The sequence below is a fragment of the Oryx dammah genome, unplaced genomic scaffold (assembly GCF_014754425.2).
Source record: "Oryx dammah isolate SB20612 unplaced genomic scaffold, SCBI_Odam_1.1 HiC_scaffold_20, whole genome shotgun sequence".
In the NCBI taxonomy this organism is placed as follows: Eukaryota; Metazoa; Chordata; class Mammalia; order Artiodactyla; family Bovidae; genus Oryx; species Oryx dammah.
Window position 1 is genome coordinate 40,121,813 of NW_024070204.1, and position 20,321 is coordinate 40,142,133.

The 20,321-nt window shown below is 39.7% G+C and overlaps 1 protein-coding gene across 3 annotated transcripts in view; it reads right to left on the reverse strand.

Annotated features, from left to right (window-relative positions):
- PAIP1 (poly(A) binding protein interacting protein 1) overlaps window positions 1-18,921 on the reverse strand; it is a 30,266-nt gene extending 11,345 nt beyond the window's left edge. Inside the window, exons 1-7 of one of the 3 annotated variants that reach the window (XM_040262457.1) lie at window positions 18,698-18,921; window positions 17,230-17,399; window positions 8,319-8,504; window positions 5,986-6,098; window positions 3,378-3,489; window positions 1,814-1,939; window positions 547-653 (exon numbers count right to left, since the gene is read on the reverse strand). In XM_040262457.1, coding sequence (XP_040118391.1) covers window positions 547-653; window positions 1,814-1,939; window positions 3,378-3,489; window positions 5,986-6,098; window positions 8,319-8,504; window positions 17,230-17,328 — 743 coding nt within the window. In that variant the 5' untranslated portion in view covers window positions 17,329-17,399; window positions 18,698-18,921. Of the gene's footprint in view, window positions 1-546; window positions 654-1,813; window positions 1,940-3,377; window positions 3,490-5,985; window positions 6,099-8,318; window positions 8,505-17,229; window positions 17,400-17,991; window positions 18,517-18,697 lie in introns of those variants that run through there. The other 2 variants (XM_040262456.1, XM_040262455.1) reach the window with 2 other exon arrangements.
- Window positions 18,922-20,321: the final 1,400 nt, after the last annotated feature.

Below are 20,321 nucleotides of genomic sequence, written 5' to 3' on the forward strand. Positions count from 1 at the left end.
TACGTGGCAACAATTTCCGCTTTATCGAGGTCAGACTCCCACAGTGCCGCCCACTGAAGGGCCAGTCCTCACCTCTGAGAGCCACTCAGCAGCATCCAGCACTGGCCAAAAGATACGAACTGCTTTCTCATGCACTAAGATGAAAGCTATGTGCTTATACCCCACTGCCTAGCTCCTGCTGTCTTTTTTTGGAATAAACAGGCTTGATACTTGTAGGTAACTGTGACTATATATGTTTCTCAAAGGCAGCAGGATCCTGCTAACATTTTTATACCTCCAACTGGATTTACAGTTGTACTTTATCCAAGTATTTATTGAATTTAAAAGTATGAATCTTTTTTTTTAATGGACTCCCACTCCCACAGGAATATCTTAACTTCTATTTATAAGCATAATTGAAGGAAGTGGCTAGGTGAGCAGAATTCATAAGGAAAAAATTTCTGTGGATCTATTAAGATTATTCTGATAAACTACAACAGATTAAAAACACTCCCAAAGAAAAAGCAAGGAATATCTACCGGCTATCTATACTAGTTCTTTTCCTACCTGCTGCAATTTGCATCTAGGACAACATTTTCGATTCTCTGAATAATTTCTTCCATGTCATTCTTTCCTTTTTCCTTCCAGGTATCTTCTAAAACTGACCCTGTCAACTAAACAAGCAAGTATCAGTCAAAAAAAAAGGAATTCAATGAAATACCGAAATTCTAAAAAGATCTTTGCATCAGTTCAAACATTCTTTAAACAGGAGGAATTTAGCAACTTAAATATTCCCAATTATAGTCTACCATCTAATATTCAAGAATCACTATACTTTGTTCTTCTTGACAAGGAAAAGGAATCAACTATAGCGGAAGTTTAATCACAGGTTTTATATGCCAATGACTATACAGTAGGTTTGCTGTATGACTAAAATAGGTATAAAATTTTAACCAACATCACTTTTTAATATATACAACATCCAATAAGCAGAGAAACTCAGAACTTAAAAAACACAAACTTCATCAGGAAAAAGTTAAGGATAGAAACAGATAATTCACAGAAACTGTGGGGAAAAAAATTGCTTATAAACCAAAAAAAGCTTAAATTCACTTGTGATTTTCACCAAGGAAATGCAAATTAGTTTTGGTTTTTACTCATCACGATGATAAAATAAAATCTAGGACTGATTCTCCCATCACTGATTAAGGATATGGGGAAAGAGGTATGCTAGTTCACTGTTGGTGGGAATACACTCTGGTTAATAAGCATTTAGAAGGGAAATTTGGCATTACCTAACAAATTGAGGTATACATGCTCCTTCAGCCACCAAATCTATGTGCAGGAATTTAACTTACATAAACAACTGCATATATAAGGATACAATTAAAGATTACTGACAGTGCTTAGTGGCTAAACTGAAAATAACTGTTCAAGGATGGAATGGATAAACAATGTGCATGCGTACAATGGAACACTAGGAAGCTACTGAAAAAAGAGCCAGGCAAAAATCCAAGATTCTCATAGGGTGATTAAAAAAAAACAAACCACAACAGAATAAGATCTTATGAGAGCATACATACAGAGGAAAGAAAGAAAAAGGACTTTACAGAAAGAGTGAAGAACTTCTATTTACTTTTAAATTTTGCTGCTTATATTAAGCAGTAAGCATATACCGCTCTTCTAATATTTAAATTTAAGAGATAAAAAAGTGTTTAACTTAGATAACTTAATCTTGAATTTGTATATGTATTGTACTTCCCTTCCTCTAAGTTATGCACTAGAGGGATAAAACATTTTAAATTTTAAGAAAAAAAAAATAAGTAAAACCCACCTTCAGTAATTTTACCGCACAAATTAAGTTGTCATCCATAGGATTAGAGAAGAGGGCATTCAGCAACTCCCGAAGACCGATCTGAAGAATGTCTGCCCTTGTAACCTGTCCATTTGTCCCTTTGATCTTTTGGGGCAAAAAAAAGAAAAGGCAACCATGCCAAAATACAAATATATAAATGGTTTAACAAAATGTTGGAAAAACAAAGTGTTTTAGGTTAAAACAAAACACACGGTCAGGATAATTTAAGCCTCTTAATTTTACTGCTTCATAAAGCAGTTTCTAGTCTATAAAGTTAAGATCTTTGGGGGAACACAGCTTTTTTTTTTTGGCTTTTTATACTATTTTAAAACACTTTAATTTATATCAGAATGGAACATGTATCTCAGCTCTCTGACTTGAAGAACTATAGACTCAGGAGTCATGTTTTATCTTTATCATTCTCCCTACACATATCATTATTTCTACATAGGAAATTCAACAGCATTCTTAAAGTGACAATTCATTTAAAGCACATTTGATATTGGTGCTCTTATTTGGCTTAATACCAAAATAAACTAAGACTAAGGCATGAGTTCTTTTTTAAATTAAGGCTACCTGTGGTAAAATGGATAGTAAATCAGGCACAAGACTGGACAAAGATCTAGATGCACTGAGACGTACATTTGATGGTAGATTCATGTGTCTTTTCAGTGGCATTTACAATACCAAGTCCCCAAATCAGACCCTATACCTATACCTGGGAATAACTAGTCAAAGGAAAAACAAGCAAATGCATTACAAAGTAACATTCAGCACTTATGCTGCCTGCCAACAAGCATATACTAACTCAAGTATACCACCAATTTAGCTGTAGACTTCGTACGAATACAGTTTATGTGGAAAATTAATACATACAATAGGACCAAAAAGAACTACAGAGGGTGAGTTAGGTGTAAAAAACAACCTCAGAAACTTTTATCTCTCCCCTCTTCACTCAGCTTTGTGCTCCGTAGGACAAGTTGCTTTTGAGTCACCATCTGAAAGTCAACAAACTAAGTGTGCTAATATTTATGAAACAAGGATTCAAAAAAGTGTGATTGTCTGTATTCCAAAAGCTTAAAATCACATGTAAACCATGGCTTTCCAAAAGTATATAATGACTTTAAAGTGCTTAGTAACCATCTCCCAACACCCTTCCCATGAACAGAAGACAGCATGGTATATGTGTTCCATTTGAAGACAGACCCTGGTGGCTTAGTGATAAGTAATCTGCCTGCCAATGAAGGAGATGTGGGTTTGATCCCTGGGTCAGGAAGATCCCCAAAGAAGGAAATGGCAACCCACTCCAGTATTCTTGCTGGGAAATCTCATGGACAGAGGAGCCTGGTGGGCTACAGTCCATGGGGTCACAAAAGAGTCACAACTTAGCAACTAAACCACCACCACTACCACAACTACCATTAGTAGGTACTGAGACTTTTTTCCTCTCCCATTTCATCCCTAATGTTGTAAAAGGCTATGGTAAATACAAAATGAGATCAATTTATATTCTTAGGCTTTGTCACTACTGAAAAGTACTCACCTCCAGGTTAAGATAAAGTTCTCCCAGAAAGAGTACAAATGCATGGAATCGTTTCCGAGTCACTTCATCCCCTTTTGCAGCTTGATCTTTAACTTCATATTCAGTCCGACATCTAATAAAGACATACCTTTTGTAATCTCATACTGCTTTTTTAAAAAAATAATCAAGTAAGATAACCATTTGTCAGTGTGGTTGTTCACAAGCAATTCAGAGGCAAGCACAATGCACCAACATTTTGATTTTCTGTAATAAAACTGTTCCTGTATATTGCAGAGATCAGAATATGTATTATCTTTCACACAGTGATTTCTAGTTTTAAGAAACTGGTAACAATAGTCGAAAATAAGCCTATTAGATCAAGTTTGTAACAAGTTATAGCAGCACAGTTTCATGAGGTTTGTTGTATACTGGCACTAAAAAGAAAAACCAAAACAAAAACCCACCACCTCATTTTATTGTCTCACTAGGCTTTTTAAGAAAGCACTGTTGGTTATCTTTTCAAACATATTAAATTAATTCATCAGAAAAAAGTTGGGATATCTATAAATAGAATACTCTGGTTAATAATGGAAAGGATCAGTTAATTAATGCCAATTCAGGTTAACCATGCACCTTGGCTACTTTCCTTTGTCTGCCTTTCCTTTCGTGACTTTTCAGGAAAGAGCTTTGATGAAGTGACCTTTTGGTTCTATCAATGCTATTAATGCTATTAGATTATACATTAATATATGTCAGTTATGTACCAATGTAAATCTCTACCCTTGTGCATGACTGATTATCTTGGTGACAGGAAAGACCCTAAAACTTTAAGCTTAAGATTTTTCAATTATAAAAGCAGCACACGTTTATATTTTGGTTTTAACCTTTTTGAAATAAAAAGAACAAAGACATTACAACCTAGAGATAACTGCTGTGAAGGTTACTTGTTTTTTTCAAAGTATGCCTACATTTTTCAGTTAATAAGATTACTACCTTTTTGCTTATTACATGAGTAGCATTTCTCCATGTTAACAGCTTTGACCATATGCCAATACTAGAGAAGCAGACACAGTGGGTATATAATCAGAAGAGTCAGAAGACTGGTTCTCAGCCGTGACTACACAGTAGAATCACTTGGGGGAGCTTTATAAACCATGCCCAGGCTCAACTTCAGTCTAGCATCAGAATTTCCAAGAGCAGGGGCTCAGGCCATTTCCAAAGGTGAGCAGCACAAGGGAAGATAAGCAAGCCTTTCTGCCATTCTACCTCTTCAAATACCTACTTTTACATCTTCCCAGAAGCTCTAACTTGTACTTATTAGGTAGATTAGCTATATTTTTATAAATTTGTCATTTACATTTCCCCAAACTACACCTATCCAGTCATTCCAAATATTTCTACTAAAATACTTGCCTTTTTCTTACTCATTCCTAAGACGGCCCTCTTTTCATACTAAATAAATGGGCTCATTGCCATGTGTTACAAATTTCTCTATTTTTAATTTACTTCATATAAATTATGACTCCCCAATTTTATAATCTATATTTAATTAAGTTTAATCTCTTTTAGGGCCTGTGAGTATTATGTCTTACTTTAAAGGGCTTTGCCAACCTAATTTTTTTTGGTCAATTTTTCCTTAGTATTTACTGTTTTCTATTTGAAATACATTTTGGTGTAGAGAGTAAGCCAAGAACCCATCTTTGTTTTCCCCCACCCCAAATGACTAGCCAGTTACGTCAGCAGCACAGTTTGTCTTCTACTAAAGTATTTGAAGTTTCACCTTCACCAAAAGCTTAATTTTAAGTGTCTCTGGAGTATACTTTTGGAATCTATCCTGTTAAAGTGCAGTTTAACCACACGATGGAATACTCTGCAACCATTAAAATTATTTTCAAAGAACTAATAGACAAATTATAATACACTCAAAAACAATTTGTTATTGATTAAAAACCTCAAACTATAAGAAAATTTCCCTATATTAGCTCATAAATTCAATGTCATCCCAAAACATCAATAAATACTAACAAGGTCTGTGTAATTTCACATGCTGATTCTAAAATCTGGAGAAAACAAACATGCCAGAGTAGCAAAGAAGACCACACACACACACACAAGATGGGTAACTAACTAGACTAGTTGTGAGAAAATTAAGAGCTTTTTAATAGCGTGGTAGTAAATCAGAAGAGAAAAAGTAATGAATAGAATATAATTAAAGTCTAGAATCAACCCAAATTTAAGGATGTAGTGCAATAAAGGTAGCACTTCTAATCAATAAGGAATGGATCATTCAAAAATGTAGTATGGGAAAAACTGGTTAAATGTGTGACAGTAAGTGAAATTAGAACCTTACTCAAGCCAAAAGTAAGTACAAAGAAATATGTAAAGTGACCATTTTTAAGATCTTGGAAAAAGAAAAGGCCCTTCCAGGCACAAAACCAAAGGGAGAGACCATTATTGAAAAAAGACTGCTATATAGGAGTATAAACTTTTAATACTATGTTCAAAATAAGAATGGTCTGCCCTATTCTTCCCTCCAACTTCCTATGAAGCGCAATCTTAGCAAGAAGAATGGTCAAATTCTAGCATGTTTAGGAGGAGTTCTCCTTCACTCTCATACGTTCACACTGACCTTTGAAGTAGCAATTGGCGGAAGTTGCCACTCTGTGGGCTAATTGTCAGATGATGGGACAGGTAGTTACAGAGGCGCGCTCCCGTGTAAGAGAAATTGGGGATAGATGTGGCCTTTCAAAAAGAAAAAAGTTTTGTATGACACAGATACATCAAGTCATTAATGCAAACACTTCACAGCAATATTCTAAAGAGGAAAAAACATTCCTACCTTCAGTACTGTACAGAAAGGTACAAGTCATTTATGATTGTTAGGCGTAAGGAAATTAACTCTCCCTCCCAAACTTACACCAAGAACCAGAATAAATACAAAGAAAAACATTAAGGCAAGCTCTCCGCATCATTTACCCGAGGTTAGCAGAAAGCAAACAGATAATCTCTTTGCTCATTTCTGCATAAAATATGTACAGGTACCCAGTTGCATAGTGCCAATTAAGAGTATTTGTGGAACTATCGATCAGAGGTATCTTTCAGGAATAGGATGGCACCAACTTTGGCATCCAGCTGTCCAGAACAAGACAGGCCTGGACATTTGTGACCCTGGCCATTACTAAACCTCCCTGAGCTTCAGTTTTGATTCCTATAGAGGTAATTAAGATACCTGATGCAAAAGATTAACATTTCAGCAACATTCCCAACACTCAAGGTAAAGAGAAAAGTTAAAAGAAATAAAATATTTTTAATAAGACAATGGAAAAACACTGAATATCGAAGACTGAATGATACAGCCAAAGAAGTACTCGGGAAGTTTAACTTTCACTGCAGTTTTTAAAGAACAGTAGAGCATACACATTAAGGGACTTATCACAAAGGCAGTAGTTAACCAGAGTCTAGATATAACAGACGGCCTAAATGCCCCTCCAACCCTATGTTGGGTCTAGTTACACATGTGTAACCTTAGACAAGTCATGTAACCTCTGTTAAGCTGTGTATAAAATCGGGATAAACGTAATACCTTACAACCACCAAGTATTAAGTGAGTTAACTACAGGTCAAGTGTTTAGCACTGCCAGGCATGAAGTACTTTATAATTAGAACATTTTATTTCTAATTACTTCCTTGCTCACATAGGACCCTGTACATTTCTCATCTAGGAAGACAGACTGATTGTACTGACATTCATATATGTGTATCTGGTACCACAATAGACTTAAAATTCAAATTTTATACTTTTTTCATTATTGGCACTGCCTGTTTTCCTTTGCTCTTAAAATTTAAAGGAAAAAAAATAAAATTTAAAGACAACAAAATTGGTCATTAAAGTTTCCTGCATCCCTGCTATACCTCAACTTTACTTCCACTGACAACCAATTTTAACTCTTTCTGCTAAGAAGGTTTTAAGCTTTGTATCTCCATGCTCCATGATATGAGTTTAGATATTTCTTATTAGTTTCCCATCAAGGAAGATGAACAGTGTTCATGTCAAAAGTAGGATTCAGGACAAACAGCAGTTCTATACTCCTAAAAGCTCAGGCATTTTCAAAAAGCAAAATCTAAGAACTGGCCAGGTAATATTGGAGTCTAGAAACAATTGAGAACAAACTGGAAAAATAGTCAAATGAAACACTCAGTTAAAAAAAACAACAACAACCTGCTATCATAAGTCATCCTTTCATATATCCAAGTTAGAGCTGCTCCTTCAGCAATGACTTAAAGAGAAATACAACCTTGGGCGGTGCTTATCTCCTATTGTTTTTGGCCAGTCTCACTCACTGACCTTAAATTCATCTTCAAAATTGAGTGCTATGTTTTCCCCCTTAAAATAGCATTAACGTTTCAATGACCAATATGCTAAGATTAAAACTAAACTCTGTGTGAATAACCTAGACTGACATTATATTTTTTAGCAATTAAAAATCCTTGAAAATTTTAAAGACAAGCAGAAACATTAAGATTCAAGTCAGAGTGTTTATAGTCTTTTTTTTCAATAAAGAATCAGGTGCCTCGTTAGCATACGTAGGTAGCACGTCAGTCTCATAAAATAAAGAATCATTTACTAGGCAAAAAAGCTCTCCCATGACTTTTTCTCCCCTACTCCAATAATAGCAGATTCTTGTAAAACAGGGGTTTGGAAAAAAGCAAGATATTCATGTAGTGTCTTCATAAATGTTCAAAACTTCCTTCCAAATGCCTGTACAGAGCCTTGGCTACAGTCCTGGATCTCTAACTACAGAAATTTTGTACAACAGAGACTTAAAAGCTCCCATGAACCATAAACAGTCAAGGCATGTGGAGGCTGGTAAACGTGAACCTGGCTCCCCTCGAGGAGCAGGCACCATCTTCCGGCATCAGGGAAGCTGTTCAATGAGCGCCGCATGCTGTCAGCCAACCTACCTGTTGATAGATGAGTACCACAAGTTCTTGCAAAGCATCATCTGTTGTAACCCAGCCATTCAGGGTCTCTGCAAACTGTCCAATTTCAGTTTCAAAACTGCCAGGCTGTGCTGTAAGATGATTCAAAAAATCCTGAACATATTCTGATAAAGTAGGATAATCCTCACAGCCGTCCTCATAGGATTCCTATAGGTCAAAGGTTAAAAGAAAAAAATTAATCCATGCAACTAGCTAAAATAAACATGAGGCAGCTTTAAATTGGAATGTCTCTAGCTCAAATGGTATTTTTAAGAATCTTTAACCTGATAAAATGTGTTATTTTCTTCAAAAACTCTAGTCTACTTTTTCCTTGCCCAACAGCCAAAATGTGGTAACAGAAGGGTTCCATCTAGCTGGGTAAAGAACTGTCTTCCCACCTCTGGCAGATTTACAAGATGACTGAGAAGTAAAGTTTAAACCAACATTTCACTATAAGACCAAGATCAAAATTAAAAGTTGTAATAAGATTCAGGATTTGTTTCAAAAATGGAAGGGGGAGAGGGACCAGAGATATAGAAACAAGAATGGCCACAGGTAGTTAACTATTGAGGCCATGGGCCTTCAATATACCATTCTCTATCCTTGTAGACATTCAAAAATTTCTATATTGGAAAAAAAAGTGTCATCTGTCAATCTCCAAAGATAGAAAAATATATGTAGTTTAAATGACTACAAAATATCATAGTGTACAGTGGTAAGAGACTTTCTGGCTGCTATGTCCAGCCAATCTTGATAGTAGCAATAGTTTCCAGTTAATATCACTACCATCTCAAATGTTCACAGCAGCACTGTTTACAACAGCCAAGACATAGAAGCAACCTAAATGTCCATCAACAGATGACCGGATAAAGATGTGGTACTTATATACAGCCATAACAAATAATGGATGAACCTAAAGATTATCAAAATAAGTCAGACAGAGAAAGACAAAGGTCATATGATAATCGCACAATCAAGTCTTTAAAAAATGACACGAATTTATTTCCAAAACAGAAATGGGAGTCACAGACAGAAAAAAACTTACGGAGAATGGGATTGACATATACATACTACTGTATACAAAACACATAATTAATAAGAACCTCCTGTATTGCAAAAGCAACTCTACTCAATACTCGGTAAAGAGCTATATGAGAAAACAATCTAAAAAAGTAGATATATGTACAACAGGTTCACTTTGCTGAAACTAACACAACATTGTAAATCAACTATATTCCCAATAAAGTTTTTTTTTTTTTTTAAAAACTATCACCTTTAGTAGTTCCCAGCATTTTAAATAATGGCAGAATGTTGAGTAGGGTGACTGGTGCAAAAGATAACAGATCTGAGTATCAATCCTTACATTCACAATGTCTGGAATACCACCCAAAGCATTCTGAAGTTTACTTGAAAGTTATTTCCTTCTTCAGGGGATCTTCCCAAACCAGGGATCAAAACCAGGTCTCCTGCATTGCAGATGGATTCTTTACCATCTGAGCCACCAGGGAAGCCGAAAAGTTGACTGATGTCTGCTTCATCATTTGTTTTCGTTTTGCTTTTTAGTCCATGAAAGTGATAGTGTTAGTCGCTCAGTCATGTCTTGACTCTTTGTAACCCCAGGGACTGTAGCCTACCAGGCTCCTCTGTCCATGGGATTCTCCAGGCAACAACACTGGAGTGGATAGCCATTATCTTCTCCAGGGAATCTTCCCAACCCAGGGATTGAACCTGTGGGTCCCCTGCACTGCAGGCAAATTCTTTACCATCTGAGCCACCAGGGAAATCCAGTAACTATGCAGCTTGATAAAATTTACCCCTTTCCAAAAGAAGTCAAAATGAGAAACCACATGAAAAAATTATGGCTACAGTATGGAAGCATTTTATGAAGGAGTTAAGTTCCAAAGTCAGTGAGTAAAGGAAGGAAGGGGGAAAAAAAAAAAAAAATCACACCTAGTCAGAATTTGCCCTAGGAAAGCCCCATGTGGAAGCTGGACGTATAATCTTAGTGAGAAGGCTAACACTGCTGGTAATGACCACTATTCTTAAGCTGACCACCATTTAGAGGCCATGTTGCATAATTTTTTATACTTCTAGACACTAAAGTGATATTTAGCATGACCTATTGCAGGTACTGTAAGAGGACTCAGGAAGTAAGAGCAGAGGCACGAAGAGCAGAGCACGGTGCCTATCGTGCTCAGACAGGGTTCACTGAGCTGAAGAGCAGGGAAACTTGCATACTTTAAATGTCTGTCTGATCACACACTTGAATCCAAATCAAGTAATTGTACTGTAAGATAAAGCAAGCATTAGTGTTGATGAAATTCAAATTCATGAATCAAACATTACAGCTGTGTGACAGGATTACATGAGTTAATGAGTTAAGTGAGTTAATTAGTAAAAGCCCTTGGACCAGTACACAGTAAGGCACTACGTGTTCAACAAATTTTAAATTCCTAGGAAAATACTGAAACACATTCCAAATACAACAGCCATGTTCTCACACCTAAAGGAGCTAAAGTGTAAAAAGCATCCAGAAAGGAGAATGATCAACTACATTTTTTGGTACGTAGGATGGTCCTCTATCAACAAACTAACAGCCACCAGTTGCTGATATAGTATGTTGTTCATTCAAAACCATCTGAGTGGCGAGTGCTTACTTGACTGCTCTAGGTGCTGGGAATACTGTCACATCATGGATAAAGGAGACAAAGTCCTCCTTCCTCTCTTGGGCTTATATTTCATAATGGCAGACACTTTTCAGATATTGAGATATAGTGGAAAAAAACGGTCAGGGAAGAATTCTGAACAGTTAATATCCGAACTGAGAAAGAGCAAAACAACAAACTCAGAAACCAGCAACACAAATATCTAAGTAAAGATTTTATGCAAGAAGGACAAGAAGTATACAGGTCCTAAGGAGATATGCATTGCCTAATACCTTTAAGAGATGCCCGAATACACAAACTGAGGATAAGGCAGTTGCTAATGGGATCCATGAGGCAAATGGGGAGATCTTGTGGGGTTTGGGGACCACACTAAGACCAGTTCAAGAGGCAGTGAAAAAACCAAGCAGGGGTCTGGGTTAGGGTGGGTTTAGGCAAGGAAGGATCTTGTACCAACTCAACTAACCTGCGCATGCTCATATAGCTCTTATAGACATGTAAGTTATTAAGAATTGAGCACAGAACAAAGCCTATGCTTTTAACTTCTGTGCCATATTCCAAAAAAATCAAAGGCCTATAACCCAATTTTGACACACAAGTTTACTTATTTATAAATTTACAGTAAGTTTTTAATTACATAAGTTGCCAAAAATTCATCTAACAATTCAAAGAATTGGTTAAGTACGTTACCTTATATCCACATGATAGAATATCATATAGCCACTGAAAAGACACGTATCAATACAGAAATACTGTCAACACAGCGAATTAAAACACAGAACCATATTTTCGTACTATTTAACTGTTAGTTATAGGCAATGAAAATTTCTGTAAAGATAGACAAAGGCTAAGTTATCTCTGGAGTGAGGAAACAATTATAAATACTCCCTCTTTAGGGTTTCTCTCGTGGCTCAGGGTCCGCCTATAATGTAGGAGCCGCACGAGACGTGGGTTAGATCCCTGGGTTGGGAAGATCCCCTGGAGGAGGGCATGGCAACCCACACCAGTATTCTTGTGGAGAATCCCATGGACAGAAGCCTAGCAGGCTACAGTCCATAAAGATTGTAGGTCGCAAAGAGTTGGACATGACTGAAGCAACCTGGTACGGCACTGACTTTATTATGAAATTGTGAAAGTGGTTAAGCATTACAAATGCATTGTATTAAATAATTACTTAATGTTAACTACAAACATGTGAGCTTTACAATTAAAAACTAGTTTTAAGATTTTGATATGCAATTTAAATTTTTACACATTTGTGGTATCCTACTATTAATGACAATGAAAAGTAGGAAGTCTCCCAGCTAATGGTATTGATTTCCTAACTGTTCTTATCAAATGTCATTCATTGAAGTAAAATGCAGGTTAGAACACTACCTTCAGTTTTTGGTTTTTGTTTTTTTTTTTCCAAATAAGCATTACTCTTAACAGAATCTGAAATGTGAAAGTAAGAGAGGAAAACAGAGCTGTTCTGAATAGAGCTGAACAGGGGATTCAGAGCCTGCTGTTTCACAAAAGGGAAAAGGGAGGCACAGAGTATTCTGAACAGATGAGTACTCCAATGTTGGAATCAAAGCTTGTGTTAGTTCTCTAGTACCAGATTTTTTTAAAGTATAAATTTCTTCAGTCTTTACTGTGAAGTCAAGTGGCTTCCAAGTTGAGGAATATTTAAGTTTTATTTTTCTTAGAATTCTGTGACAAGAGATTAGTAGGAACATCAATCAGAAAACTGACTTTCTAGTAGGTACTTTGAATACACTGTCAAGAAATAAGCCCCTAACCAAAGCAGTGGGAACAAAAGAAAATGATCAGACACTTACATGAACAGTCAAGACTATTTTAGTTAACCTGATCAAAAGCGGGCAAGACTATGAAAGAGGAAAGTGAGTCAATACACTATACAAGCTTTTAGCCGGAGCAGTTAGTTAGAATATAAAAATGTAAGCAAAGGTTTGCAAAAGATGAATTTTTCTTTGTTCCTGAGTTTGAATGTGCAATCCTCAGAAGAGGGCAAAACAAATGGAAACATAAGCCTGGAGTTGAGAGGAAGAATTAGATTCCAGAGTTATCAGCAGGCAGGTATGTGATGGTCAGATTCTAAGAGATAGGTACTAACATCAAGAGAAGTAATAAAACAGAAAAAAGACAATTCTCAGAGCCTGCAGTCTGAGGAGAGGAGGAACGGTCTGAAAATTCGAAGGATGAACTGCCACAGAAGCCAAAGGAAAGGTAAATGAGTAGAGGTGCTCATAGGAGCAAATGCTGTAGAATATTTCATTGGTTCAATCTGTGACAATGATGGTTGCAGTGTTTGTAATCAAAACTATGTGAAGAGAGAAAAATTTAAGACAAGATTAGTATCATAAATATTCAGTTCTTAAAAAGGAGGAAATTTTGAAAGACTTAAAATGTACCCTTGGCACCTTGCTCAGGACCTACCCCAGGAGGTCAACCTTACAGATCACATGGTGTTCAAGAAGTCTATTTAGCTGAGGGTTAAGAGGACAATCAATTTTAAAATAAAAACATCAGCTGTCACAAAAACAGTACAATTAAGAGGATCAGTCTGCAGAGGTTTCAATGGTCAGTGAGGAGTAAAGTAGTGACAACAGTGAACAATTTTTCACTTTGAAGAATGTCACTATTAAAAGGCAGAAGAAAAACTGGGCAGTAACTTGGAGGAGGTTCTCAGAAAAAGCTGGGATTTTTGTGCATGTTGGGGAGGGTGGAGGATTTTGTCTCTTAATAAATAATTTATCAGCTCCTATGTGGAATTTTTGGTTCTCATAAGTGAACAGTGATTAAATATTTAAGATGTAGTTTACCTGAGAAAAAGCAATGGCCAGGAATAGATGGACACGGCAACTCACTGGTAAGAAGGCATATAAAGAAGATTCTAGCAGTGATATTAAAGGAAGGTTTGAAGATAAAAGGACTTAAGAGTTTTAGAAAGGTTATGAAAGCACAGTAAAAGACTATCATAAAAAATGTAAAACACATGCATTCTTGAGAGCAGATCCTGCTCAAGGATATCAAGCAATAGCTTCTCACGTGCATAACAAAGGAAGATTCAAGGAATTTCTGGAAATCCAGCAAGGAGATCACTAGAATACAGGCTCTACAAAGATAAGAACTTTTTATCCACTGCTGTATTCCCCAGCCCTTGATTCATGGTTAAGTATTCAATTCTTTTCTGAACAAGTGAGTGAATATAGCTAACTCTGGATTACGGCTACTGTCAGGAAAAGCTTCTCTCATAATCAGACTTTATCCTAAGACTCAGGGGAAAAATCAAGAATATTGCTGTTCTGTGACCGAGAAAAACTCTTAGCTTTGACAGAGGGTAAAAGGGTAAGGCCAGAGAATAATATATCGGGGCAGGAGTAGTAAGCTTCCCAAGTGGCGAAATGGTAAAGAATCCACCAACAATGAACGAGATGCAAAAGACACAGGTTGGATTCCTGGGTAGCCCTGTGAGTGCTCTAACGGGCACGTCCCCCGTTCTGTGTCTAGTTCTTAAAGTTTTGATATGAGCCGGACTCATTCTTGGGGCTTCCCTGGTGGCTCAGACAGTAAAGAATCTGCCTGCAATGCAAGAGACCCTGGTTTGAGCCCTGGAGAAGGAAATGGCAACCCACTCCAGTATTTCTGCCTGGGAAATCCCAAAGTCAGAGCCTGGCCGGCTACAGTCCGTGGGGTCGCCAAGAGTCAGACATGACTGAGCACGAATGCACTCAACAAGCTTGAATGCCTATAGAATCCAGGTGGATTACAGGCAAATGAAGTAAGCCGGTGAGCAAATTAGAGCTTACACACTATCTAAAGGGGCTGCCTCTATTCAGCTCCAGCCAACATTTGCTCTATCAAAATAGCAGTCCAGTATGGCCAGATCTTATGATTTCAAAGAAACCTCAAAAAAAAAAAAAAAAAAAAAAAAAAATCAGCTGTGCAGTATCTAAGTACTGGTAAATTATAAACCCCCCCTTTAACAAAAAACACTCAGGGCCAAAGAAGACACCTGCAGGCAACATGTGAGCCACGGGCTTCCAATCTGCAGTTTGCTCTGGCAAACAGAGCCAAGCTGGAGCTGATCTACAAGAGATTAAGGAGTGCCAAAAAGATGGCAATGGCTCAAAGAAGTCGACTAACATGGCTCAATACACTGCTCTCAGGGAGTCACTTCAACTATTTAAGAAACTAGCTGGTAGAGAATTATGAAAAAACTACATCCCTCTCACCAAATAGCCCAAGTCACTGGGAAAGCAAACAAATGAGAAACTATTTGTGGCTGTTAAGGTAAGTATCCTTAAGAGTTACTCAGCTACTCAAAATTCTCAAACGTTTCCTTTCTTCTCTAAGCCAAAAACAGTTTTGGGGCAAGAATCCAAGCTGCTCTCATTTCTACTTTACATGATTGATGGCCCATTCCACCCCAAGTCAACTGCTCTTCCTGCTATGCCTGTACTTTCCCCTCTTCAGCCCCAAAGCTCTTTCCTAATGCAGTCTAAGATGTATGAAGTTTCTAAAATATGGAATAAAAAGTTCTCCTTTACAAATATAGAAGTAAAGTCCCTTCAACTCACCCCCAAAGCAACAAAAAAGGTCTGCCACCATTAGCTGATCAGGGACTTTTCAAATTAAAAAAGATAACACACACCCACCGGAATAGCTAAACTTAAAATAGTAAATACCAAGTGCTGATAAGGAATTAAACTAACTGGAAACGATATGGTACTTAATGAATACACTGGAATCAGTCTTTTTGGAAAAGTATTCAGCAGTCTTTACTAAGCCTAGCTACCGTATGTCCCAACAACTCCACTCCTAGATATATACCAAACACAAACAAGGACAAATATCCACCAAGACGGACAAGAACAGCAGCCCCAAACATAATAGCCCAACTGTGAAAGCCAACCAATCATCAACAAATATTCACACAGTGGACTGCCACGAGAATAAATCACCTCCAGTAACAAGCTGCAATACTGATTAATTTTGATGTTGAATGAAAAATAGTGTATTCTATGTGACTCCATTTGTATGAATTTTGAACAGAAGCAAAATTACTGTTAGATCAAAATAGTGGTTACCTTTGGAGAGCAGTGGGCTTCCCTTGTGGCTCAGCTGGTCAAGAATCTGCCTGCAATGCGGGAGACCTGGGTTCGATCCCTGGGTTGGGAAGATCCCCTGGAGGAGGGAAAGGCTACCCACTCCAGTATTCTGGCCTGGAAAATTCCATGGATTGTATAGTCCATGGGGTCACAAAGAGTCAAGACACGACTGAGCGACTTTCACTTTGGAGAGCAGTAATGGGGAGGAGGAGAGGAGACAGAGTGGGCTGTGGGGATGATGATAATGTTCCTTTTCATTATCTGGATGCCCAAGTATTTTCACTTTGTGAAACTTTGAGCTAAACCTGAGTTACACTATTCCGTATACTTACATGTCAAAAAGTGAAGAACAGGAGAGACAGGACTTATGCTAAAGTATTATCATTTCTTCAATCCAGAATGGTCCCTGCCCTATTAATCTACAATTAATTACTATGCATTTACCATCACAACAATCTTTTCTCTGTATCCCAACCATGCCTGTTTTCTCTTGATATTTAAGTGACACCAATTTCTAACATTTATATTATTGACAAAGATGTATCTGAAAGTTCTTTATACCTAAACACTTTATCAAAACTCCCTACATTTCTATATGACCGTTAATTAGAACCAGAAACACTTCTATTTTAATATAACAGAGCCCAGATGTATACTTAACATTCAAACACCTACCACAATTAGCCCGCAGCAAAACCACTGTTTAATTTACCCTAAAGTTACCAGTGAATATCCAGCTGACCTGCTAAAATCAAATCAAAAATTAACTTTTCCAGGCCACTATTCTATAGGTGGTCCATAAAGTCAGGACACAGACTTCAGTTTTATAGACTGAAGATGTCCTTGACCACTGTAACTTAAAGATGGTGGAAATACAGCAATGAACAAAATAGACAAGACTGTCTACTCTCAAGCTTACGTTCTGATACCCTGACTGTAATGACTACCTCGAATATAATAAATACATTCCTGAATCACTTTTGTTTCCTCATGATTTCAATACATTTATCTTTTTATGTGCGGTACAGAAAGCACACCAGCATACTGATAAATGATGTAATAATCACATTCTTCCAGTAATACTAAATTAGAGTTGTAGTAAAAAGGTGTACTTACCGTATAATTAGAAGAATAACTTGATGGGTAGAATTCAGGGGCGTTTACAGACAGCTTAGACATTAATACAGGAGCTACAACCACCTGGGGTTTAGCCATTGCTGACTCCGAATTCTGCTGTGGGATGTTATCCGGCGAACTAGATGGAGCTCTCAGGGGCCTCGTTTGTTCTGAGAAAGGAAAAAAAAAAAAAAAATTGGTGTCAGATGCTTTCATTCCTTTGGATAACAACTTACATATACGGAAAAGCCATCTGAGCAAGACTGGTTTCTAAGTCAAAAAAGAACCATCACGAAATTTAAGGTTATCGCCAGGATAGCTGCAGAGAGCCTGCAAAAACGAACAATAGACTTGCTTTAATCATTCTATGAACATACTGCTTTCTAAATAAACACGTGAGAGCTTCTTTTTCCTTTTTTCTTTTTCAAAGAGTCGGTTAAAAAGAGGTGGGTGCCCGCCTCAGGCCTCCCCCTCGGGGGCTGGGGAGGGGGAGGCGAATTTTACTTCCTCCCGGGACAGGAGAACTCGGAGGGCGCCACGGGCCCCTCCCCCCGCCGGGGCGCACAAAGGATTCCGGCGGCCACCTTCCAAACCCGGTTCTGGGTCCGTCTCCACCCCGAAACAACCGGGCCCTTAGGGGAACGCTCTCGGGGAAGCGGGGGGTAAAGAGGGGGCAGCGCGCCTCGCTCGGGGGCACGCGGAGGGCCGTGGTGGGGGAAGCGTTGGCCCAGGAGGACGGGGTCCCCTAGAGCGGCTCCGTACCTGGGAGCGCCCCGGGCCGGGCAGGCCGCTGGGGGCCGGCGGGGACCTCGCACTGGGCCCCTGGCGGCGGGGCCGTCCTGGGCTGGCGCAGCGGCGGCGGCTGCAGGAAGCCCGGAGCTTTGGGTTGAGGCGGCGGCGGCGGCTGGTGCCGCGGCCGCTCAGCAGGCCCCGCTCCGTTCGGGAAACCAGCGCCCTCAGGCCCGCCCCCTCCGCGGCCCAGGCCCCGGCTCCGGCCCCGACCAGCACCTGGGGCCCGATCGAAACCGTCCGACATGCTCCTCCTCCTCCTCCGGGGGCCGCTGCTGCTGCGCTCGGGAGAGGACACACGAGGGGAGGCGCCGCGGGGCCGGCTCTCGCCGCGGCGCTCACTCAGGCCTCATGGAGGAGGAGGGCGGCGGGTCCCCGCTAGGCTCCTCAGCGCTTCGGGCGGGCGGAGCGGACGGCAGCTAAAGCAACCCCCGAACCCGCCGCTCCGGAGCGCCCGCCCCCCGCAGCTAGCCTCGGCTTTCCGACTCTCCCCCCAAACCCGGCGCGGCAGGGGCGAAGGCGGGTCACAGCGGCCCCCCGCGGCCCGGAGGCCCCGGGCGCGCCGGCCTCGGCTCCTCCCGTTCGCAGCGGGCGGGCTGGCAGCCGCGGCCCAGCAGGCGGTCCGGCGAGCGGCGCCTAGGCCGCGGGGGCCGGGCGGGGGGCTGAACGGGCCGCTTACCCCTGCTAGGCCCGGCCTGCGCGATGGTTCTCGGGAGAGAAGTGCGAGACTGACGGTTGAGGCCAGGAAATAAATAAATTACGGGGGGAGGGGGCGTGGAGCCGGCGCCAGGGTTCGCGGACGCGCACCTTCCGGGGGCGCGCAGGTGTGTTCAATGTGCGGGCGCAGGCGAGACCCGAGGACTGGCGGGCAGCCGGGCAGAGGAAGCTCGTCTGCCACCTGCTATGATAGCCGCGGGGGAAGGGAGGAGGAACAGAATCGAAATACGCCTCCCACCCCCGCTCCTCTCAATTCACTGTAGGTGTTTATCCCAGTAGGTCACAGTATGACCAAGCTTTACTCTCTTCTCTTTTCTCTTACCCTCCAGAAATTTTAAGAAAATACACTACCCTTCAATGAAATGCCTCTCTTTTTCATCTTCTGCCAGTGCTGTCTAATCAAAATATGAGAGCCACAAATGCAAGCCACTTACATAATTATAAATTTTCTAGAATTCACCGTACGCGAGTGAAAACAGGTGAAATTAATTTACATATCATTTACTTAAACAAGTAGACCCCAAATGGTATCATTCCAACATGTAATTAATAAAGATATTGAGATTTTTTTTTATGCTAATCAAAATCCAATGTGTATTTTAAGCTTCTGGCATATCTCACTTAGGATGAAGCCATTTGAAGTGCTCAGTAGCCCTCTGAGGCTAGTTGCTACTGCACTGCACAACAAATTTCTATCCATGATTTATGTGTAAATTATCGTTTTTTAAAAACCAGCTTTGATGGTGCTAAAGCCAAATGAGGGGAAAATGTAAGTAATAAAAAGGAGAAAAAAATGATCTTGTCACTATGAAATTGAAACATCTTCACAAATTGATTGTAGCCCTGTATTTTAAGCAAGGCTTAATGTTTTTCAATTTTGTCATCTTGAGAATCATTTGTTAGGAAAAAAGAAACCTCCTGCTAACAATTTCTTTGTCTTGCTAATAAAGAAAACATTGACATCTTCACCTAAATGAAGGAGGAAAATAGCTGAGACGAAGGTGTGCATTCTCAGTCCTGTCCAGCCTGTGCAACCTCAGGGACTATAGCCCGCCAGGCTCCTCTGTCCATGGGAGTCTCCAGGGAAGAACACTGGAGTGGGTTGCCATTTCCTCTGCCAGGAGATTTTCCCAACCCAGGGACGAAACCCCCATCTCCTTCATCTCCTGCATTGGCAGGCGGATTCTTTATCATGGAGCCACCTGTAAAGCCCTACTGAAGGCAATCACGAATAAATGATTAACACTGTTGATTGTTGGCAAAAATAAGTCGGGGATGGAAGCCAGCAAAAAGTGGGGTTCCTCAGTGCTGAGAAAGAATGTAGGGTTCAAAGTAGGCCAGAAGTTTGATTTGGATCCTGGTTTAGACCCTTAATGCCTGGGTGGTCTTGGGTAAGTAAGGGATTTAGCGTCTCTGAGCCGCAGTTTCCTCAGCTATGAAATAAAAAGTATCCTGCAGCACTAAGTGTATATCACAAAGACAAGATTACAATTTCAAAATTAGATGAGATAATGCCAATAACATAAAGATTCATTCTTTTAGGTGGTCGTCACTTCTTGCCTGGACTTTTCTATTGTGTAGGAAAG